Source organism: Rattus norvegicus, chromosome 1 (assembly GCF_021556685.1).
Source record: "Rattus norvegicus strain SHRSP/BbbUtx chromosome 1, alternate assembly SHRSP_T2T, whole genome shotgun sequence".
Taxonomy (NCBI): domain Eukaryota; kingdom Metazoa; phylum Chordata; class Mammalia; order Rodentia; family Muridae; genus Rattus; species Rattus norvegicus.
In genome coordinates, this window is record NC_141534.1 from 194,003,168 (window position 1) to 194,026,905 (window position 23,738).

The window sequence follows — 23,738 nt, forward strand, 5'->3', positions numbered from 1 at the left end:
TTTTCTCTCCTTTCTCCCTCTGTGCTCTGTGCTCTCTTAAGTAGCTTCCCCTTCCTCTCCCTTCTCATGAGAGTTGGGCATATCCTATTCTGTTGGATCTTTCTCTGATTCATCACTTTGTCTCCCACTCAACTAGGTATCACTTTCAAACATGGCTGCTTCCTTCTACAAATTAACTTTACCTTCATTGTTTGGGATTAAAGATGTATAAAGGCCATATCTGTATTCCAGCCAGAGCTATTAAGAGTGTGCTAAGGGCGAAGCCACACCACAACTAGAAACAGTTTCCTCCTCCTCCTCCTCCTCCTCCTCCTCCTCCTCCTCCTCCTCCTCCTCCTCCCTCTTCATCTTCTCTTCCTCCTCCTCCTCTTCTTCATTGTCACCACCACCACCACCATCATCATCGTCGTCATCATCATCATCATCATCGTCAGCAGCAGCAGTAGTAGATAACACAATCTCAGGGTTCATAGTGTGATCAAATATCCTGCAACACCTTTCCCCTCTGTCCTTTTTTCTCTCCTATCTAGTGTTAGGGAATTGAAGGGGTGAAAAAGAGGGTGGAGAAGGGTGGAAGAAAGAAGAACCTAGAAGGTAGCCAAAGTCCAGCTACAGAAAAGTTAAATGGTATCTTGCTGCAAGATGAAATCTCAGCAAGAAATGGAGGATTAGACCCACAAAATCCATCAAAGGATTAACCTCATCTGATCAGAACACACAAGACTAATGACCTCTGGAAGCACTGATGTGAGACTTACAAATTGGACATTGTCCACTCTCACCTCTTGAAATGCTCCACTTCACTGTGCGAATGAACTCCATTCCATAATCACACTTTGCAGGTCTCTTCTGAAAATTTTTAAATGTTTACTTTATGGGTATGAGTGTTTTGTCTGCGTGTACTTAAGTGCACTGTGTGCATGTCTAGAGTCTACAGCCAGCCAGAAGAAGGTGCCAGATTCTCTGGGAACTGGAGTTACAGGTGGTTATAAGCTGCCACGTAGGTGCTGAGAACTGAACCCAGGTCCCCTGCAAGGGCAGCCATCTCTCCTAACTGCTGAGCTGTCTCTTCAGCCCCTCATCTGGACTCCTTAGATAAAAAGATCACCAAGACTGAGAGGAGTCTAGCACAGGATTCTAGTAACACTTCATTGTCCTTTTATCTTTGCCTTTTCAGAGTTTCAGTCTGTGCTCAGGACTTAGGACTGGATTTCCTGCCGCCGTGTCTAAAGTGCTGAGATCATAAGTGTGTACCTGTATCTCGATCCATTTGATTTTTAGAGGAGATGTAATGTAACTTGTTTGTGCTTAGACATTTCTCTAGGGATGGAATTGGGGAATCTACAGCATTTAGAACAAACGCTGTCAACTAAGCTTTGATAGGGTAAGTTTCAGAAAGAAAGTCGGAGTTAAGTAGCTTCTCTTACCAATTCGTGAGAGTTGAAGAAGCGGTGGGAAGAGATGAACGTGACAGTTAAAAGTCACTACTACACATTTGCTGGGTATCCACCACGCGCTCCGCTGTGGAGACAAAAGACTCGGATTATTAGAAACTTCCAAAGCTCGTCCACTTCCTCAATGTCACATGAACAAAATAAGGCGGGAGTAATTACCACTAAGAAAATTTCTCTGGGCCAGGCTGTGCACACCTTTAATCCTAGCACTGAGACAGGAGATCTTTCTAGAATTGGGAGGCCACCCTGGTCTACATAGAGAGTTCCAAGGCAGCCAAGGATATGTAGTGAGACTCTGTCACGGAAGGAAGGAGAGAAGAAGGAAGAAAGAAAAAAAAGGGGGGGGGACCCTGTTTCTCAAGCGGCCAAAGAACTATTGGAGGGGAGAGTTTAACTTAGGAACCTTAGAAAGCACAGGATTCCTGCAAGAGATATGGGGACTGTATTTAATGGTCAAGGACTGGAACTCCCTGGACTCTATCCCTGACTCTAGTTAATTTTGCCTCTCACAGGCTGGGAGAACTTAACCTATGGACCGAACTCAGCCGGAGCTAATGCCTATAGCAAACTAACCCTAAGCCCGCTGCCCTGAAAACTACAACACCCATAAGCCTTCGGGAGCGCTCGTGCATTGTGGGGCGCTCCGCATTTTCCTCCTAAAGTGGCCCCTCAGGTTGAACTGTGAAAATTCTCCATCATCCCCCGCGAGACACCAGAAACCTCCTTTTCCGCTCCATGCCCGGATATAAGTGGCCGTGGCCATAGAAACTTTCTGCTAGAGGCTCCCAAAGTCGCTGTCCCGACCCTCATTTCCGCCGGAAGTGATCTGCTGTTCCAAGTGCCCGTCCTTCCCTACACGCGCGGGCTCCGGGTCCCTAGTTCTCGGTCCCGGTCGCCGAGTACTACCACAATGGCGGCAGCGACTCTATTACGAGCGACGCCCCGTTTCAGCGGTGAGGGGGCGGGTTGGACGTAGGCAGCCTGGAGACGTGAGGGGCGTGGAGGGTAGCTGGGTTCGGGTCCACTCCCTGATTCCAAGCGCCTTCCTTTCCTCTCAGGTCTCTGCGCCAGCCCAACCCCATTTCTGCAAGGTCGGCTGCGGCCGCTGAAGGCCCCGGCATCGCCCTTCTTGTGTCGCGGCCTAGCAGTGGAGGCCAAGAAGACTTACGTACGCGACAAACCCCATGTGAATGTGGGTACCATCGGGCATGTGGACCATGGCAAGACCACCCTGACCGCAGCCATCACGAAAAGTGAGTAGAGTTGTGTTGGGTTTGGTTGGGGGCGACCGGCAATGCCCCGTCAGCTGGAAGGGCCAGAACCAGGGAGTAGGGTGGGTATCTTGTAGTCTGCTGAAGTTTAGCCTGGCGCCAAAAGACACTTCCGACGAGGGGTGGTTTGGAAGATGCAGGAGACAGGTTTCCCTGTACAAGAAGAGCTCTGTGAGGCACAAATTGCAACAGTTTGAATGGTTTCTATCCTGTGTGGAGTGTTCTGTAAGGAGACGCTGTCAGTGAAGAAGTTGAAGCGTCTTTGATGGGCAGACACCCTGGAAAATTCTTTCTGTTGCTCACTCTCTTCCAAAGTTATCTCTCCTAATAGAATTTGAGATTTTAGATTTATCCATCTAGATTGTTTATGTATGAGGGATCCAGGCTTGTGCCCGAGCCTCGTCTGTAGCTCTGAACCTGAGTTGAGAGGTGTGTTCTCTTCCTCCGGTAGTTCTAGCCGAGGGAGGTGGAGCTAAGTTCAAGAAGTACGAGGAGATAGACAATGCCCCAGAGGAGCGAGCTCGGGGTATCACCATCAATGCAGCTCATGTGGAGTATAGCACTGCTGCCCGACACTATGCCCACACAGACTGCCCTGGTCATGCAGATTATGTTAAGGTGAGGGTTGCTGGGGACAGCCAAAACCTGCTTCCGGTCAGTGGCGGTCTGAGGGGAGGAGGTTATAAGATAGTGGCGGTGTTTGGACGCAAGAACTAAGATTTGTGGCCATGGCTGTGGGTGGTGAGGTAGAGATGGGGATCTTCACAGCTACCTCTAGTTAGTGATGCACGGGTGAAGAGGTCCTTGAACTAAGCTGACCTTCTTCCTCTTCCACTCAGAATATGATCACAGGCACCGCCCCTCTGGATGGCTGCATCCTGGTGGTGGCAGCTAATGATGGCCCCATGCCCCAGACCCGAGAGCACTTACTGCTAGCTAAGCAGGTACTGGGGTCTGAGTGGGATGGAAATTAAGTGAGAAGTTAGATGACTCAGGATAGTTTCTCAGTTTCTTCTCTCGCTTGCAGATTGGGGTAGAGCATGTTGTGGTGTATGTGAACAAGGCAGATGCTGTCCAGGACTCGGAGATGGTGGAGTTGGTAGAGCTGGAGATCCGGGAGCTGCTCACTGAGTTTGGCTATAAAGGAGAGGAAACCCCAGTCATCGTAGGCTCGGCCCTCTGTGCTCTTGAGGTGAAGGCGCATGCTCCTGTTGGTGGAGGATGGGGTAGAGCTTTGCTCTGTACCTGGAGACTTAGCATCCTGTGAAAGGAGCAGAAGTTTCAGGGTCTTATTCTCTCTCTCTCCAACAGCAACGTGATCCTGAGCTAGGTGTGAAGTCAGTGCAGAAGCTTCTGGATGCTGTGGACACTTACATCCCAGTACCCACCCGGGACCTGGAGAAGCCCTTTCTGCTCCCTGTAGAGTCAGTTTACTCTATTCCTGGTGAGGCCCATGCTCACTTACACCCCTCCCCATAGGGGCCATCTAACCCTAGGTCCCCAATAACATGTCCTGTTTCTTTCCAGGCCGCGGCACAGTGGTGACAGGTACACTAGAACGTGGCATTTTGAAGAAAGGAGATGAGTGTGAGTTGCTGGGACATAACAAGAACATTCGCACTGTGGTGACAGGTATAAGATGATTTCAGATCCAAGGGCGCAGTCAGAATGATCCTTTCCCAGGTAGATCTTGTACCTTCATTCTACCTGAGACTACTTTCTCTCCTGTCTTCTTCCTTGTAGGCATTGAGATGTTCCACAAGAGCCTGGAGAGGGCTGAGGCAGGGGATAACCTTGGTGCTCTGGTCCGAGGCTTAAAGCGAGAGGATTTGAGGCGTGGTTTGGTCATGGTCAAGCCAGGATCCATCCAACCCCACCAGAAGGTGGAGGCCCAGGTGAGGGCTCCAAGTGATGTTTGGCAGGGCTGAGCCAAGTTTCCCTTGCATAGAAGCAGGACTTGTGGCCAGGCCATTCCATCCTTATTGCTCCTCTCCTCTAGGTTTATATCCTCAGCAAGGAGGAGGGTGGCCGCCACAAACCCTTTGTATCTCATTTCATGCCCGTCATGTTCTCCCTGACCTGGGACATGGCCTGTCGAGTCATCTTGCCTCCAGGGAAGGTATGCTGGGGCTAGGGGGGATATAAAAGGAATAGAACTTGAGTTGTGATGGCCTGTGACTGTAATCCCAACAGTTGGGAGGCAGAGGCATGTGAATCTGGGTTCAAGGCCAGTCTGGCCTACAGAGCTAAATCCAGGCCAGTCAGATATACAGAGAAATCCTGTCTCAAACAAGCAGATGTGCTTTGTTTAGATTCATGAAGCATGAAGGGCTCAGAAAAATCCTGTCGACTAAAACTTCATGATGCCAACTCCCCGATTATGATCCCTTTTACTTTTTCTATGCTGTTTGCACTACCTGGCAACTAGATGAAACTTCCCAGATTCTTCATCTGTTGCATCTTCCCACGATCTTTATCCCCATGGCAAGCCCGCTTTGAAGGTACACAATGCCGGTGTCCTGATGGTTGCCCTGTGCTCCTCCTACTAGGAACTTGCCATGCCTGGAGAGGACTTGAAGCTTAGCCTAATCTTGCGGCAGCCCATGATCTTAGAGAAAGGCCAACGTTTCACTTTGAGGGATGGCAACAAGACCATTGGCACAGGCCTTGTCACTGATGTACCAGCCATGACCGAGGAGGACAAGAACATCAAATGGAGCTGAGTCTGGACTTCTGCTCAGGTTGTTGAGCTTAAAGCTGCCCTGGTCAGCATTCCCACTTGTGGACACAAGCTGCATCCAACCAGAGTACACCTATGGACATTTCTAATCCTGCTCACAAGGAGTGAGTGGCCCGCCAAGAGAGGTTGGCAAATAAAACTGTTCCGTGAATAATGCAGCCTGTCTTGTGCCTTCTGTGTAGTAGGAGGTGTGGGAGCACTGGATTTGGAGCACTGCACAGCCATACGAGTTTCTCCAGCATCACATCCATGTCTGGCATACGGGCCAGACAAAATCAGACTCAAAGCCATTATCAGTGCTGAGACAACTTAAGAAAAAGTACCCAATTCAATGAACTTTGTGTGACTTGCCAGCAAAATACAACTGTTTTCCTAGATTGGGAAAAGGTTTGGTTATCATCAGGAGCCACCATGGGCTCAGCTCAGATGCTAATCATTTCTTTGTTCTTCTACTTGGTTAATATATGGCTTTTTATAGTTAATCTGTAGATCTTGTACTTCAGTACCTAAGTACAGACTTAACCTTAGCAAACTGACATCGCCTATATTCCAAGCCAAGACTTTTAAGGGCTAAAGAGTTCATCTCAGTGGCAGAGCACTCGCCTAACTTGTATACCTCCTGGGTTCAATTCCTGGCACCAAATATACAAAACAGCTGCCTCCCACCAAACCACAGCTAGCTAGGCACTGCGGCCTATAAGGACACAGAAAATCAGGTATTACCCAGGGCAATTACTGAGGTCATAAACTGCCTTCATGGCTAGCAGTACCTCCAGTTCTATGCATACTGAACCTCATGGCTTTGCAGCTTCCCTGTACCATCTGTCCTGAGTGCAGTTTACTAGTTACCTTGTCCCTTTCTCTCACCCAATACAGCCATGCCCAGATTCTGGGGGCTTTTTATGCCGTTCCAAAGCATGTTTTATAGCCCAAAGGTCCTGCAGGTCACCAAAGACTATTCCAGTCCTTGGCGGGCTCTGGTTACAAAACTCCAAACTACCTCCTTATGGAGGAGGGAAAAGTACTTTTGTTTTTAAGAATCAAACCTATAGGCAGGTTAAGTTAGTTTAAAATTTTATTTTTTTATTTTTTTTAAATTTTTTATGTAATAAAAAGTAAAAGTCCTTGAGGCATCTGTCTGTCGGTCTCTCACACAGGACACTCAAGTTAATGGAGAAGAACAGGGGGCCCAAGTCTGAGGTTATAAATAATAGAAAATAAAAGATCTTCCGTCTCCAGCGGGGTGGGGAATAGATGAGAGGATGGGAGGACAAGACTGGGTGGGACCCAGCAGGGACAGAGCAGGAACCTCCCCCACCCCCGCTGGACCCCAGCCCGGCCCACTTGAAGGACCCCTCCCGTTCAAGGTGCTTGGCAGGAATTCCCCAACTCCCCAAGGGAAAGGGGTTGGGGGCGGGGCTAGGACTGGTCCCAGCTGCTGGGGGAAGAGACATAGATCACTCTTCCCTCCACTCATGGAGGTCTCAGGTCGCGGCCAGGACAATCTTCAGTTCCCCGGGGGGTGGAAGGGGAGCTGCTGGGAGGGATGAGATTGAACTGGTTGGAGGGGAAAGAGAGAGAGCAGGAGCATTAGAACCCGAGCAGCTGTCCCTCTGTCAATGCGTCCAGGGGGTGTGGGGGTGTGGGGAGGAGCGGCCTCCTCGAGGAGTCTCAGGGGGCTGTCAGAAGCACAGGTCAATCGCTGTTTCCCAGTAGGCCAGAGCCCTTACTCAGTTGCCCAGCTCAGCCCCCCACGCCCCAGTCTGGCCCTGTCTGCTGCGCTGACCTTACCTCGGCTAAGTCAGGAGACAGTCGGGGTCACTGAGAGCTGGGGAGGCAGTGGGGAGGGGGGCTGCTGGATCACAACTGAGCGAGGACGGAGGGAAGCAAAGGACAGAGCCAGGAGCAAGCCCCTGGCGGCGGCGACTGTGGCTTCTGCCCACCCTACATACTTCACAGACAGGTGTGGGTCGGCGGGCGCCCTCTGGGACAGCCCTGCCTCCAAGACCCCTCAATCCCCACCCAGAACCCGTGCATCCTGCCCCACCTGCAGCCCCTCAGCTCTTCCATGCCAAATTCCCCCAGCTAACGAGAACTCACGAATCCTGTCATCGGCTCCTCCTGGAAATCCAGGCGCCTGGCCAGGCTGCTCACCTTGGGGGTGTCCGATGTAGGGGTAGGGTGAGGGTGTGGAAGCTGAGAGTGCAGGCACCCCACTCGGGGGCACCGCGCCTTGGGGGGGGCCCCCATGGCCCTGGGGGGGGTGCAGCAGCATCACCTGGGGCGGGTGGGGAGCCCCAGGGTGTGGGGGCGGGGCTGCTGTGACTCCAGTTTGGACATGGGCCTGTAAAGAAAGTTAGCTTCAGTGCCCAGCTTGATGAGAGGTTCTGAGATTTCTTATCAAAGCAGCACTGCACAGCCTGTACTGATACAAACTACCCTCCAACAGGTCATCCTCTGGCACACACCTCTGGGTTCTTACCTGGGTAACATGGGCCATGTTGGTGAAGCCGTGGGGCAGCTGCTGGTGGGGATGGATGGCATACACAGCAGCTGGCTGGGGGAAGCTGCTTTGAGGGGACTGGGCAGAAGGTCCCGGTGGTAGAGAAGGTGGCGTGCCTGTTAGGGCCCCTGGATGGTACAGATTCTGCTGTGGTTGTCCACTGCCCAGGTGTGGGGCCTGCCCCGCCTGGTGCTGCCAGAGTAGAAGTGAGGTATGAATGCCACCCATTCTGCTATGCAGGCAAACCATAGGCTCATACTGTTTCTCTGTTGAAGAATGACCCAGTTCTTCTGAAGCCCTCTTCCAGCCACCCAATTCCTGGTTTGACCATTCAGACCTTCCAACCCACTCCCACATTACAGGCACCTGAACGGGACTGGGGGCCGCATGCTGGGATTGTGGTTGGCTCCCAGTAGGAGTGGTGGCCGGCTGAGGCTGGTGGCCATGGAGCTGCGTGGCATGGTGTGGATAGGACTGGTGAACAGTGGCTGCAGCGGGAAAGAAGGGAGACCTAGTACTGAGCACACCAAATGGATAGCGGTTCAAACATCCCAGTGACAAAGTAGGCACCAGAACTCACCATAAAGGGCTTGGGGGGTAGGCTGCTCTGCAGAAGGGTACTGAGGAGTGGAGGATGACACGATGGCCTGGGGATGGCTTCCCGATGTCAACATTCGTGGATTACTTTGAAGCATAGGGGCGAACACCGGCTGGTGAAGAAAGAAAGCAATATGCTAAGTAGACCTGCCTGGAATGTCCTGTCAGCCTCTCTGTGCATAGCAACACAAGTCTCAATAGTTATCTTAAAGACAGTAACCACCTTAATTCAAAAGGAAAAACTGGGAGCGGAAGTTCAATGTCTTGTTACAGGAACTACATCTTAACCAAGTCAGACACTGCCAATCCCACAGCTAGCCACCACTATTCAGTGGATTTCAGAGGTGTGTTCTGTACCTGTGAAGGGTAGTGTGCCATGGGCTGCATCATGGCAGGCTGGCCTGGGAACTGCTGTGGGTTGTAAGGGATGTAGGAGGAGTAAGGTGTGGCAGCCACCAAGGGTGGGCCAGCAGCAGCAGCAGCAGCCTGCATCATTGGAGGGGCTGAGGCTGGTTGGTGTTGGTCAGAGCGCTGGGGGGGAAGTGAGCCTGTGGGTGGAGGGTAGACAGTGCAAAGCTCAGGTGTCTTCGCTTGCCAAGAGGCACTAGGCAGCCCCAGCTGCCCTTCCCAACCCTGCTCACCTTTTGCACCCCGGTACTTGCCCTGCTGCCCAGGCACCGAATTGGATACAGGATATGGATACATCTGAGGTGCCTAAGGAGAAGAACTAGGGCTCAGCAGGTGCTCATCAACACTGGAACAGTCTGACCTGGACAGTGGGCACTTTCCCTGGGCTCACTCAGTCTCTCCTACCTGCACAGCTGGTCCCATGTGGATCTGAGGTATATATGAGATGTACTGGGGACTGTAGAGCCCACTCTGGCCTGCTGTCAGCACCGGTATGGAAGGTGTTGAATGAGTACGGGGCCCTGGTGAAGTTGGAGTACTGGTAGATTTGTTCTGTAAGGGACAAGGGGAGACATTATATTTCTGCAATCCCACTTCAGCCTTTTCAAATCCATGGACTAATGTGTGCCAAATATATCCTACACTTTTTCCTAAGAGCTTTACAGCAAATCACAAGATGGGCATTCACAGGGCTCTAAGTGGTTGTCTGAAATCTAGAAGCCCCACGAGTACACGTTAAAGCCACGTCAGTAGATTCCTTCAAGCTCATAGTCCTAACCCTCCTCATACACTCGACATGCCAAATAGTAAGAACCAAAGTAATCAATAAACAGCTTTCATCACTCAACCCTGGAGATAATCATTGCTTTTCCAAAGCAGTCCAACTGCTCCTTTCCAGACTGAAGTGCCATCTCACACTATGGGACAGCATGCTATCCTGACAGTCAAGTGCTCTCCTCTACTGTCCCCTCAAAAAGACCCAAGTCTGCATGCAATAGCCCCAGCTCACCACAGACAGCAGAGGCTTTGTTGGATTGAACTCCTTGGCATTGGGGTTCAAAGTAGACTTCTTTACTTGTCTGTAAGAGAAAGTAAAGCGAGCTCTTAAGTCATGTCCTGCAACAGCTGAGAAGCACCAAAGATCCCTCCCTCACACCATCCATCACCACCACCTACTCAGTAACCGGGCCCTCCTCTTTGTCATCTCCCTTGATGAGGCCCACTGGAGGACTGCCAGTTTGGCTGGGGCAAGGTGGTTGGAGCTGTTCTGGCCCCTCAGACCCCGCTACTGCTGCCAGGGGCACTTTGTCTTCCTTATCCAATATGGATTCTGCCTTGGAGGAGACTGGGGATCCCATAGGATCTGAAGTCAATAGACCATCCACTTCTTTCTCCTTTCCTTTGGCCTCTTCTTTCAAGATCCGGGAAGGAAATGGATCCAGGCCCGTCTCAGAGGAGCTACTAGGTTGAAGCTGGGAGGAGAAATAGTTCACATATCATACTGTCCACTCCAGACCCCAGTCTTTACCTCCTACATTCACTCTTGCTCAATCTCATCTTTCCCATCCGCTTGGCCTTTGTCCTTACATACCCCACAGCCTGCATAAATCCTAGCTCCTTTTCATGCTTCACTTACCTTAAACTGGGCCCCAAATTTCCTCAGTTCTTCCAACTGAAAGCGTTTTTGTTCATTCTGAAGGCCAGGGACTGAGGAAACAGTGAAATGAGAAAAGACACATTTTTCCCCCCTGAAAGATCACACAGGGCTAGTTAGTAGTACAGAACAAGAAACCAAAGAGTGAGCTCTTGAGAATATTGAAAGATAAATGATATCCAAGGACAGATAGATGGGCACTGCTTTCAAATCCTAATGGACTTCTTAAGGGAAACACTCCTGCAACTAAATGGGATTACAGAGTAAAATTGCCCTCACCTTTCCCAGCTATGCGGGCCAGCTCTTGGGCTTCCAAACTCCTACTGGGCTCCTTGGTTGGGAGTTCTTTTACTGAGGAAAGAGAGACAATAAGTTCCTGCTCTTAAGTCACACCCACAGTTCTCAAGCATTTACAACTGGTTCTTACCATCTGTAGGGGCCAGGGAGAGTTTTGGAGATGCTGGGGAAATAGAGCCTGCTCCAGGATCCACAACTGATGATGTCACAGGGATGGAGGCAGAGGATGCTACTGCTGAACCAATGGGAGGCTCAGGACAGGAAGCTGAGACTGGGGCAGGGGCAGCAGACTTGGGAGACCGTGGAGGGTACATCCGGCCCACTGGAAGAAAAGGGAGAGCTATACAATGGTTACTGCTGGCCAGGAAGTAGTGCATATAGGGGGGAAACCCAAAGAAAATTTATAAGCATTTTTTTTTTTTGTTCTTTTTTCCGGAGCTGGAGACCGAACCCAGGGCCTTGCGCTTCCTAGGTAAGCACTCTACCACTGAGCTAAATCCCCAGCCCCAGCATTTTTTACACCTAGGGCCACAATTTCCTGTGTTAAGACCAGGGCAGGCAAATGGTTTCATTGGGTATTACAAAAAGACTGGAAATGCTATAGCTTCTCCTGTCCTAAAATGTTGGTTAAAAAAACTAGTCTCAACAGAACACCTGACAACCCATGAACTGACAGGTTAGAACCCAGGAAAAATAAAAAAGTTCTTTCTTAAAAAGATTAAATTAAATCCATCTGAACGCCTTTAATCCCAGCACTTGGGAGGCAGAGGCAGGTGTTATTTCTAAGTTTGAGACTAGCCTGTCTACGGAGTTCCAGGCCAGCCAGGGCTACACAGAGAAACCCTAACTGGAAAAAGACGAGATAGAAACAGAAAATGGAAGATAAAATCCAAGACCGTACCCTCACACACCAAGCATCTACAAATATTATTTCCCAGTATTTCAACGACTTTAGACTCATTTACTACCGCCTACCCACAAGCTACCCAAGCCTGCAGCCAAGCCTCATTGAAGCTCTCTACCTGCAGATGTTGGAGGAACAGAAGCTTCTCCAGAAGGCCTATTGTTGGGTGAAGATAAGGTCTTGCCACCTCTCAGAGGCCGCTGTGCCTTGGGGGACATGCGGGAAGGACCTGTTTTTTTAATGTGAAGAAAAAGAAACATATGCTCATTACAAGAACACAATACTTCATCCTGCTAATCAATCACTTAAAATCCTACTAATCACTCTCCCCACTTTCTTCTGTCACAAGTATATGTTATAACCCACCTCCATTGATACCACGTGCCTCAGACCCAGGACCAGGACTGCTGTTGTCAAGATGGTGAGGGCCACGAGGTGGCAAAGAGCTAAGGCCAGGCCGCCCTCCTCGAGAACTGCTGCATCGAACTCCTCCCCGGGGACCTTCCCGAACTCGTTGAGGCAGAGGGATATATTTCCCTTCCCTGGGAAAAACTTGAGTAAGGACAGGAGACCCCCACTACCACCACCACCAAGTCCACAAACTTAATATTAATAACATCAACCCCCACAGTCCCAACTCCAGTGTTCACTATCAGTCTTGACTGTCACAGTCTAACGCATCTATGTGTTTATGACATTACTTCTCTACCCACACTCAAGAGGGCAAGGGTGTCTGTCCGTTTTTCCACTCTTCACCTCTCAGAAAGGCCAAGGGGACACTTGAAATGCCGAGCATATACAACTTTTTTTTTTTAAATAAATCTTTTTTTTTATTCACTTATTATATATAAGTACACTGTAGCTGTCTTCAGTCAGATACACCAGAAGAGGGCATCAGATCTCTTTACAGATGGTTGTGAGCCACCATGTGGTTGCTGGGAATTGAACTCAGGACGTCTGGAAGAGTAGTCGGGTACTCTTAACCACTGAGCCATCTCTCCAGCCCCACAACTTCATTTTAAAAACCCAATAAGCTGCAAATTACCAACTTTCTAGGGTTCAGTCTAAACCTCAAAACTGGGAACCACTAGGTATTAACCCACACTAGCATGGTGAAGCTTAATAATTGTGCACCAAAGCTCCCGGCCAGGCCAAGACCCTACTGTAAGCCCCAAATAGTCACCTGGACACCAAGCTGGGGCTCTCCCGCCCGGACCCCTGCCGCTGAACTGCACTGTGCTTCTCCTCCTCGGTTCGCCCGTCGTCATTTTCCATGGCAATCCGTAGACGGTACTGGGGACTAGACTCAATCTCCCGAGCCAACTGGGCCGCGCGAAGCTCCCGCTGCCGAAACTCTTCAGAGTTGTCCTTTTCTAAGGGAACCCTGAGAGTGCCCAAATAGGTTACCATCCGAGGGCAAGGAAACGATGAAAGGACACACTGCTCTAACTACATGACCAGTCCAAGCCTGTGGCATTCCACCTAATAATACTTCAGGGTTCTTGTTTTTTGGTAGCATTAAAGGCTGAACCCGGGGCCTTACAAGTGTCAGGCAAGTGTTCCACTATTGAACTTAACCCCCAGTTCAGTCAGTATATATTCAACAAACAGCTGCCAAACCCTAGGCAAAACCCCAGGACATGTTCTGAATCTGATGCGTTTTTTGGGGGTTCAGATTAGGTCAGGCTGGCTGGCAGCAAGCACTCCTGCCCCCCATCCCTAGCTTGATTTTGCTTTTCCAGAAGTAAAATGATAAGGTTGACCATCATACTCATCTTTTTAAAGGGCTGCTGGGGAGAGAACTCTGGTCCTTATGTTTGTATAGCACATACTTACAACTGAGCTACATTCCCAAGTTATTGTTATCCACAAGAAATTGAATAGGCAAATCAGGTGGGAAACCAAAAACACTATACAACAACGGTTTCATTTAGAGGTCTGCCTTGCTAAATCCACAGTAAGCTCTACATACCAGACACCCAACATCACCACCGCAAACTCCCAAAATGCTTACGTGTAAGAAGATAGACTGCTGTCATAGGTGGTCTTCACTCCATAGTTCTCCTCATTAAATTTGAACATCTCATTAGGATCCCATCCATTAGACTACGAGAACAAGAATGTTTAGAACTCAGTAAAAAAAGGGAAGATAGCATGCCATTTCGCCTCCACCAAGTTAAAAACTCCTGTGGAAACTGAACACACTGACATGCATCTATTAACAAGATGTTTTTGAGAAATGGTCTTGTGTTCTAATTGCAAGGAAGGACTGCCTCGAGTCCTTGGTCCTCTTGTTTTCACATTCTAAACTGGAATTACAGGGGCTATCATGGCTTTTTCAAAAAAAGAAACTCAAAAACCCTTTTTTCCTTTACTTCTGTAGGTTTGTTCCTGTGGTGTGGTAGGCACGTGAGTCAAAGTCTGGGGACGATCTACAGGAGTCTGTTCCTTTCCATCACTTGGCGTGGTGGCAGGCACCTTTAGCTGCTGACCCACCTTGTCAGCTTAATTTATACCTAAGCTCAGAGGTAGCAGTGTGAAGAAGCACAGTCCTACACAGCACCACTTCTCTCCTCGGCTTTTATAAAGATAGACTTTTTGTTATATAGTCCAGACTGTTTGGGAACTCACAATTCTTCTGCCTCAACTTCCCCAAGGCTGGATTAGAGGGTATGGGTTATACCATGCTCAACTTAAGACTTTTTACTACAATAACAAGTGCTGCCATAGAGAAAGGTTAACAGTTTTCAATGCAGAGGATGGGAAAACTGACCCATCCTCTTCTACCCTTCTTTCCAAAACAGACCCTAAAACAAAAATGAACAACACTCTCCTCCAAACACGAACACCCCACAAAAAATAATGACTGTCCACATCAACAACCCATGCCAACCACAACTCAGCCCGCCTGCTCTCAGGAGCAGAGAACATACCATATCGGATTCCAGATCGTAGTCATCACTGTTGCTGTCACCGCCCTCCCAACGCTGAAGCACCTTCTCTTTGTGTTCTCCATTCACCTTAGAGTTCATGGCAATGGCTGAGTCAGTGAACTTGTCTGTTGGCCAAGGTGAGAAAGAGGGTTAGGTGATGCACCCCCTTCTCACCCTCATTCCCAACCCCAAGTGGTTTAACACAAAGAAAGAAACACCAGATTTAGTTTTATGGGAGCAGGTAAGACTAGTGAAACAGATCTAGATGGGATGGTGAATGCTGGTAATTCCAGCACTCAGGAAGCAGAGGCAATCCAAGCCTAAGGAGGCTAGCCATATATACAAAGACACTCAAAACAAACAAAAAAGGCCCAATCTAATAATCCAAATGCTAAAGGTGAAAGCATGAAACAGGAAAACAGGAGTATCTACACCACTAGTCACATTCATTGGACTCTATTAGGTATCAAGATGTTTTCAAGAACTCAAGTCATCGCTACTGAAAAACGTACTGAAAAAGATAAATCAAGCCAATTTGTCCAACCCATGGGCTTCCTCTACTCAGTTTCTTGGCACAACAGTATAGAACAATACCTTTAGTAGCATAATTGAAGTCAACATTTCGGAAGTGGACAAGCAGAACATCACTTGGTTTAAACACCATGGTGTCCACAATGTCTTCCCGACGAGGCCCACCTGCTGGCTCAGAGGCTTTCCGATGTACCGCATCTACTGCCAGTTCAAACTACAAAAGCCCCATTCCCAACATTCCAGGGTCAGTATCAAAGGGAGGAAAAGATGGCTTCTCTCAAAGCTTTCTAGTCTTTCAACATCAAATTCTCATGTTGTTCTGCATTTCTCAACATCAGCCAGAGAACTTAGCAAAAGCCTCAAAACTGCCTGCTCTCAACCCTACACAAACCTCAATTTCACTCTCATACACAGCTTCAGAAACTCCACGATTTGAGTACACTGACCTTTGAGCTCAGCGTCTTGAAAATGCCCTCATAAGTGGTGCCATTTTTCACTTTTACATCACAGGTAGAACCCTAGCAAGGTGAAAGATTAAGTCACTTTAAAAAACTGAAACAGCATATTCCTCAGACACCCAATGTTAAAGCTCTCACTTACCACTACAGCTGTCAGGAAATGCAGCATCCTGGAATTGTTATAGACACCTTCAAACACCTGTCACACAAGAAAAAAGCAAAGGGCAGCAGGTGAATACTCTTTCTTCCCAGACTGTCCCACCCTATGTCTTCTGAGTCTTTACAAGAGGAAAAAAAGGCACTCACTGGTGACTGTGGGGGTCCCTTTCCGGTGGTCTGTCCCCTGTTAAAGAGAGAAACTAGTTTTAATTAACAGTGAACCCTAGAACAATGTACCATGTCAACTTGCTGATTTAGGCTACGGGCTGATTAACAAATGCTCACATTAAAGAGGAAAGCAGGAATTACTTGCTAAAACATTTTCTCCAAATTCAAGATTTTAAAAAGCCAACAAAAAATTCAATAAACAATAGCTGTCAAATGCGGCTAACAGCCAATGCAATACAACCTGACTTCCTCCAAGGGGACTTCACTCTTCCCATAAAACACTGCTGTATTTGTAAACCAACAGCCCAATTCAGTTGTGAAGGTGAAAGCTCGGGCACCCCAAATGCAGCACTACTGAGCTTAGACACATTACCTCCCAAAGGAAAAAAGCACTTTCAGCAGCCTTGGATTCCAAATCCCAGGAGGGGTATACTCTCCACACCCCACCCTTTCGCCCTCATTATTTTCATTCAGCCTGTTACCCACTCTGAAAGGATCCCCAATCGCCAGGTAACACAGCTCCTCGACGGCTGATGTAACCGGCAGTTGAGGAGGGCGAGGAGGGGGCCGTTGGCGGGGCTGGGGGACCGCGCAGCCGCAAAAACCATCCACCGGGATGCCTCGCCCGGTATGCGCCTGCGCACTAAAGCCCATAGCCCTCCACCCGCTCTAGAACAGAAGCCACTGCGCCTGCGTCTAGTGGCTGCTTCTAATCGCATTGACACACCAAGAAAACCGAGGGCACCCACTCCTCACTCACCAACACCAGACGCCCCTAAACCCTCCAACCAACCCCCCCCTCCTCAGTCTTTGCTCTACGTGTTACCGGGGCAAGCCAATGCCCGAGTCATAAGACAGCATCCGCGCGCACGTACGGGCAGGGAGCGCGCGCGCAGGAGCTTCCCAGTCTGCAGTCTTCCCAGTAGCCGCTGCTTCCGCGCCCCCGCCCACTCCGTTCCCCTCTTACTGGCTACACCGGGAAGAGGAGGGAACAATCTGCTCCCAAGTCCCTCCCTTCCCATTGGTCAAACTGTGGGCCGCGCGCCCCCCCTCTATTGGCTACAGCCGGGGACCCCTTCATGCAGCTGACTCCCCATTGGCTGAAACCGGGGACCGCGAGATCCTCCGTGGTAATGGAGCTGGGGACCCCATCACCTCCTCAACCCCCCCAACACCCTTTTCCGACGGAGCTGGCGGGACGCGCCCCGCCTCCCCTCAGGGCCCAGACCCCAAGCGGTGACTAGGCCCAGAGAGCCGAGCACTGCCCCCAGGCTCCTGGAGACCGCCCGGAGATCTTTCTCTCCGACCTGTTGGCACGAGGGTCTACCCCCTCCTTCACGGGGTTCTGGGCCCTAAGAGCCCCTCAACAGCGCCAAGCCCCGGCGCGCCTCCGCCAAAGCCGAGTCGCTGCCACCTGGGCTCTCCCCAGCCAGGAGTCCCGTTCTCACCTGACGCTGCCGATAGCCACTGCCCCTGGCCGTTCTTGATGCTGCTGCGGCGCTGGCGCCGCCAAGATGCTTTCGGCTCCGCGGCGGAGCCCGCTGCCGGCAGCGGCTGCAGGCCCCAGGCACGGAGAGACCACTGTGGGAGGCCCCGGGGGAGCCGCGGTAGCGGGCAGCGGTCCCGGGAGGCCGCCGTTGGGAGGGCTAGTCCCGCCGGGAGGCCGGCGAGCCACGGCCTGTTGCGTGGGGGGCGGCTGCTGGGGCTGGGAGGTCTGTTGTGGCGGCTGAGGCTTCAACATGATGGCAGCGTCCGGAAGAGAAATTAGAGGGAAGGGAAAGAGGGCCTGAGGCTGGGCCCCTGCTGGAGAGCGCGGGAAGCGAGAGAGATCGCCAAGCAGGGGACCCGCCGTTGGCGGGCGGGGGGAGCCCCGCGGTGTCAGGGGTGGATTGAGAAGACGGCGGCGCGAGGAAGCGCCGCGAGGCGGAAGGGGAGGGGGGGATGTCGCGGGCCGGTGGATAGCGAGAGGGCGCGAGCCGGCTTGGCGCGCGTGCGCGTCGCTGGAGAAGGAGAGAGGGAGGAGCGCGGGCGGAAGCGCCGGCGGGGGAGGGGCGCGGGGAGCGCCGCCAGGCGGTTAGTTCCGGAAAGCCGAAGAGGCTCCAGTTGTGGCTCAGACAGGTCTAGCCCTTAGGGCGGAAAAGGAGCCGCGCAGGCGCCTAGAGCACCTCTAGGTTCCGAGCCACCTTAAATACTGGCGGCCGCGGTTGCTTCACAACGAGTGTGGGAGGGGCCAAAGCCAGGAAGGGGAAGTGCCGGTGGACCCGCCCCTCCCACGCCACAAGCGTAACGTCAGAAAGTCTCCGCGGTGGTGTGAGGTATCACGTCGTAGCGTGAGGTTCTTCCGCCACTGGATGAGCGGTGGGCGGAGTCTCGTGGGCCAAAAAAAAAAAAAAAAAAAAAAAAAAAAAAAAAACCCTAGGACAAACCTAGTACAGGTAACTTTAAGGCAGGTGGGTTTTTAAATATGCTGTTCTCCATCTTTAGAATATTAATGAGCATTAGAATGACTACTTGAGCGTAAGTGCATCCTAACAAAGGTGTCCAATTTGAAACTGAAATTCAGTGACTTTTTCTGGGATAGTGAAATCCAGAACAGTAACAATACAGGCAGTCTGGAGGCTAGACTTCTAAGAGTATATTACAGAACCCAGCCCAGGCTGCATAGCAAGACACTGTCGGAGAATCGTGGTACAATGCTTGCCTATAAAGGCAGCCGTCATTCAAAATGAGGGCAGCTGTGGTGGTTCACAACTTCAATCCCAGCACTAGGAAGGAAGGGTAGGAGGATCAGAAGTTTGAGGCCAGCCTGGATTATATAAGTTCCAGGTCAGCTGGGCAGACCTTGTTTCAGAAGGAAGACAAGTTGAACATTGGTCCATGCTTTGGGCACAAGGGTAACTAAGAAACTCAAAGCTCAAAGTAGTGCAAGATTTATATAATTTGACCAGAGGTACTTGGTAAAACAGAGCAGGAAAATGGATTTCTATACAGGTGGAATAGATCTGACAGCTTGGATGGAGCCTGAAAGTCTCACTATTTCCTTTAGCTGGCTTTCACCTCCCTGTGCCAACCAGGGTGGTCTTAAACTTACAGAGATCTGTCTGCCTGCTTCCTAAGTGCTAGGATTAAGACATACATCATCGGGGCTGGGGATTTAGCTCAGTGGTAGAGCGCTTACCTAGGAAGCGCAAGGCCCTGGGTTCAGTCCCCAGCTCCGAAAAAAAGAACCAAAAAAAAAAAAAAAAAGACATACATCATCACACCCAGGTTTTGTCATGGAATGTTAACCTAAAATCCTACTATTGGTGAACACAATTCAAAAATTAAATATAGGATTGGGTGGACACTAACAAACTGAACATAGTTGTATAGATGAGTCCAAATCTACATTTAGATTAATAACCCATTGGAGGCAGAAAAATGGAATTAATTAAAGTCATCCCTACATATTTAGTTTAAGGCCAGCAGGTCAGGTGAGACTTGGCACACACTTCCCAAAAGGTATGCGAGCAGGGGAAAGATAAATAGATCATTTGGTAGCAGTGTACAAAATAAAAATTTGTGTACTCTGTGTGTGTGTGTGTGTGTGTGTTTGACCTCACAGGCCAGACGCTGGCATCAGGTCCCCTGGGACTGGAATTAGCAAATGTAAGCTGCCATGTGGTTGGGTTGCTAAGAATCAAAGCCAAGTCCTCTGAAACCGAGCCATCTCTCCAGCTCCCAGAGTTTTAAATTTTTATTTTATGCATATGTAAACTTGAGTGCATGTATGTACACCATATAGGTACTGGACACTGAACCCAGCACAGCACTCTAAACGGAGGAGCCATTCCCCCACCCTTCTTTTTGAGTCAGGGTCTCTCTTTGTAGTCCTGGCTGTCCTGTAACTCACTGTGTAGACCAGACTGGCCTCAGACTCTGAGATCCACCCTCCTGTCTCTGGAGTGCTTGGATTAAAGCACTTGAATAAAAAGGATGTGCTGTGCTACCATGCCACACACACACACACACACACACACACACACACACACACACGTTTGATGTCATATATCTAAGGCTAGCTTCAAACTTGATGTATGGCCAGGAATAATTTATAATTCTCTAGGCTCTAACCTCCCAAGTGCACCATACCCACTTCAGTGCAGTGCTGAGGTATAAGCCCAGGGCTTCACATGTTAGCCAAATAACTTGACCAACTGAGCTAAATTCCCAGCCCTAAAGCCCAGAGCTTAAAATACTATTTTCTGGCTAGACCTGATGGTCCAGGCCTGTAATCTCAGTACTTCAGAGGTGAAGACAGGAGAATCAGGAGTTCAAGGCAAGCTTCAGCTGTATATCAAGTTTAAGATCACCCTGAGCTAGATGTGTCAGAAAATAATTACTTAAGTTGAGATTTAGTTCGGTGCTAGGACATTTGCCTAGCATGTGTGACACACTGTGCTGGAAACTCAGCATGGCAAGAAAGAAAATATTCAGGAAAAAAAAAAGATATTCAGGAATTAGCTTGAAGGGGTTCTGGTGGCGGCTCAAACCCGGGACAATTTGCACCACAAGATAAATGTCAATAATAGATGATAGCTCACAGAATAATAGGTTAGAAACATGCTTGCAAGTTGGGCATGGTGACATAAACTTTAATCCCAGCATTCAGATGAAGAAGCAGACGGATCTCTGTGAATTCCAGGGCTATGTAGACCTTGTCTCAAATTTTTAAAAAAATGGTGGGGTGAGGATGCTGCAGGAATGGCTCAGTGGTTAAGAGTGCAGGATAGTTGATCACATTGGAAACTCCAAGATTGTGAACTGGAAAGACCAACAGGATTAAATGAAGTCAATGACAGGTGAAGAGGCTGATTAAGTAACCAGCTGAGAGGGACTCAGCATAAAGAAGTAAAAAGGAGAGAGCTGAGTAAAAGGTATTTAAGACAGTGTGGAGAAAGAAGGGGCTTTTTCCTTTCGGACATCTGGATTGGAGGAGGAAGGTCAGCTGGGCACTTTCTCTGCCTCTTGAGCTCGCAGGTTTTTAACCCCAGGATCTAGCACCTGACTCTTCTTTGATAAATCAAATGGCCGGGGCACCAATATGTTGTTTTTAAAAACAGAAACCCCAGCCATTTGACCTTATATCTGTATTCCAGCCAGAGGGGTTAAAGGTGTGGGCTAACCCACCACAACTAGAAACAGCTGTTTTCAGTGTATAACACAATCTCTGGGTTCATAATGTGATCAAATATCCTGCCACAGCCCCGAGTTCTGTTTTGCACTGAGCAGTCTACAGCTGCCTGTATTCCTTGCAACTCCAACTTCAGGGTATCCCACATCATCTTCATCTCTGGACTCTGTTGGCACCCAAATGTATGTGTTACATAGGCATTCATTTCGACAGACAGACAAATAAAAATATTGTTTTAAATTATAAACGTAGACATAAGCAATAAACACTACTCGGCACTTCTAAAGTTAGGGGAAGAGAATAAGCCACTGACCATGTATGTTGACACTTCAGTCGGGAGCTCGAGAGGTGGCTCATCAAGTAAGAATGTGTCTCAGTTAGGGTTTGACTGCTGGGAACAGACACCATGACCTAGGCAAGTCTTATAAATAACATTTAATTGGGCTGGCTTATAGGTTCAGCGATTATCATCCAGGCAGGCATGGTGCAGGAGGAGCTGCGGGTTCTACATCTTCCGCTGCTAGTGGAAGACTGACTTCCAGGCAGTTAAGAGGAGGATCCAGTGACCCACCTATTCCAACAAGGCCACACCTCCAAATAATGCCACTTCCTGGGCCAAGCACATTCAAACCATAAGAAATGTGTATTGTTTTTCCAGAGGACCCAGTTCAATTTCCAGAACCCAGGTCAGGCAGCTCATAATTGCCTGCAATTCAAGCTCCAGAGGGTTTATTGCCCACAAACTTGGCATCAGCTCACACAGACACACATACACATGATTGAAAATCAAATCTTTAAGGAAAAAACCTTCAGTCTCATTGATATGTTAGGCAAACATTTACCACCCGTCTGTTGTTCTCCATGAGCATTCGCATTTGAAATCTTCTTTTAAAATTGTTACTGGGTACAGCCTCCACTTATTCCGGTCAGGTAAGACCTAGTAAAGGACAAAGGCTGGACTACTTCCCTCCAAGGACACACTTCTCTCCTCTCTGCTCTGATGCCCTTCTTGGGCCATACCCAGGCCTTTGGGAAGGAAGTAATCACTCAGGCTGTGTGATAAGTGGTTTGTTTAGCTGAGTTTGTCTTATCTAGATGTCACTCTCTTTGCTTGTCTTAGGTGAGGCATATGACCTCATTGTGCTTGATTGCTGGGATTACTGGTCAGACACAATTTTTTAACCATCCAGTGCCCGGTGGTGCACCTTTTGGCTGTGGTTAGTCTTATCCTGTAGCCCCCAGTGGTCTCCATTTTATTTACTCTTATTTTGTGTGTATAAGAATTTTCTCGGGGTTGGGGATTTAGCTCAGTGGTAGAGCGCTTGCCTAGCAAGCGCAAGGCCCTGGGTTCGGTCCCCAGCTCCGAAAAAAAAAAGAAAAAAAAGAATTTTCTCTGTGTATATGTGTGTACTGTATACACATGTGGTGCCTTCAGAGGCCAGAAGAGGGTGTCATATCTCCTAGGCTTGTAACAGTGAGTTATCATATGGGTGCTGAGAGCAAACCTGGTTTCCTTGTAGGATCATAAGCATTCTCAACAGCTGACCCATCTCTCTAGTCCCAACTGCTGACCCATCTCTAGTCCCAACAGCTGACCCATGTCTAATCCCACTATCTGACCCCCTCCCCCTTTAAGCCAGTATCTTGCTATGTAACCTAGGATACGCTGGAACTCTCAGAGATTTGCCTGCCCTTGTCTCCCAGGTGATGGGCTATGTGCTTTTATCCCAGCCCTCAGGAGGCAGATCTCTGTGAGTTCCAGGCCATTCAGGATACATAGCAAGACCCTGTCAAAAACAAAAAGGAACTGAAATAAAACAAAGAGAAATTTCCCACCTTGGAGGAGGGAAGATTTTGTATGTCAAATAATACATTTCTGCAGCCTACCAGCGGGAACCTTTGGGTTGGGTAAGCCTACGGTGTGTCGCTGTCCCACAGCAGGTGGAGTGGAACTCTGCAACCGTGCACTGCTCCTAAACATCTTTGCACCAAAGCTGGCAGCAAGAACTACCTGAGCCCTCACTGGAAGGTGGGAGCACCTCAGTTCCACCAGTGCCATTGGCTTGGTTGGTATAAGCTCCTTTCTTGAGTATTTCCTCCACTTCCTTTCCAAAAGAAGGTTCTGGCTCTCCTGTTTCTTTCCCAGTAGACATCTAGACTCAGTCTCCATAGTTACAACCCTTGGGGCAAAGCAGCAAGAGAAACAGCAGATGACTTATTATTTTAACTTTTATTTTATTTTTTTTTTTTTTGGTTCTTTTTTTTTCGGAGCTGGGGACCGAACCCAGGGCCTTGCGCTTCCTAGGCAAGCGCTCTACCACTGAGCTAAATCCCCAACCCCTATTTTAACTTTTATTATTGTATGTTGCCCTTCCTTATTTCTTTGTGGCAGGTTCTCACTATGTGCCCCATGCCAGCCTTGAACTCTTGATCCTCCTGCCTCAGCCTCCCAAGCACTGGGATTGTAGTCGTGTGCACAGTTGAGGAT

The 23,738-nt window shown here is 49.3% G+C and overlaps 2 protein-coding genes across 52 annotated transcripts; one reads left to right on the forward strand and one right to left on the reverse strand.

Annotated features, from left to right (window-relative positions):
• The first annotated feature begins 2,018 nt into the window (after positions 1-2,018).
• Positions 2,019-5,627, forward strand: Tufm (Tu translation elongation factor, mitochondrial). The gene is given in 10 exon segments (NM_001106295.1): positions 2,019-2,407; positions 2,513-2,707; positions 3,177-3,343; positions 3,565-3,669; positions 3,753-3,917; positions 4,037-4,169; positions 4,253-4,357; positions 4,469-4,620; positions 4,725-4,844; positions 5,275-5,627. Coding segments are annotated over 10 exon segments (1,359 nt in total). The 5' UTR covers positions 2,019-2,364; the 3' UTR covers positions 5,449-5,627.
• An 895-nt stretch (positions 5,628-6,522) lies between these two features.
• Atxn2l (ataxin 2-like) lies at positions 6,523-18,235 on the reverse strand. 51 transcript variants are annotated; one of them, XM_087571965.1, is made up of 24 exons: positions 17,526-17,992; positions 16,057-16,093; positions 15,893-15,949; positions 15,739-15,810; positions 15,356-15,506; positions 14,762-14,886; positions 13,843-13,934; positions 13,012-13,212; positions 12,195-12,370; positions 11,947-12,057; positions 11,055-11,246; positions 10,907-10,978; positions 10,610-10,680; positions 10,150-10,445; positions 9,983-10,052; positions 9,379-9,525; positions 9,207-9,279; positions 8,923-9,113; positions 8,549-8,678; positions 8,335-8,456; positions 7,948-8,154; positions 7,620-7,809; positions 7,257-7,416; positions 6,523-6,999 (listed from the first exon to the last, which is right to left on the reverse strand). In XM_087571965.1, exons 1-23 carry the CDS (start codon positions 17,816-17,818, stop codon positions 7,262-7,264), a joined length of 3,231 nt encoding a protein of 1,076 aa, XP_087428091.1. In that variant the 5' UTR covers positions 17,819-17,992; the 3' UTR covers positions 6,523-6,999; positions 7,257-7,261.
• Between the last annotated feature and the right edge of the window lie 5,503 nt (positions 18,236-23,738).

Coding starts and splice junctions, on each gene's coding strand:
- Atxn2l (XM_087571844.1), bottom strand. CDS start 17,818: ATGTTGAAGCCTCAGCCGCCACAACAGACCTCCCAGCCCCAGCAGCCG. Junction 14,887..15,355: donor CTTCAATTATGCTACTAAAG/GTATTGTTCTAT, acceptor CTTGGCCAACAG/ACAAGTTCACTGACTCAGCC. Junction 12,371..13,011: donor AGCCCCAGCTTGGTGTCCAG/GTGACTATTTGG, acceptor AGTTTTTCCCAG/GGAAGGGAAATATATCCCTC.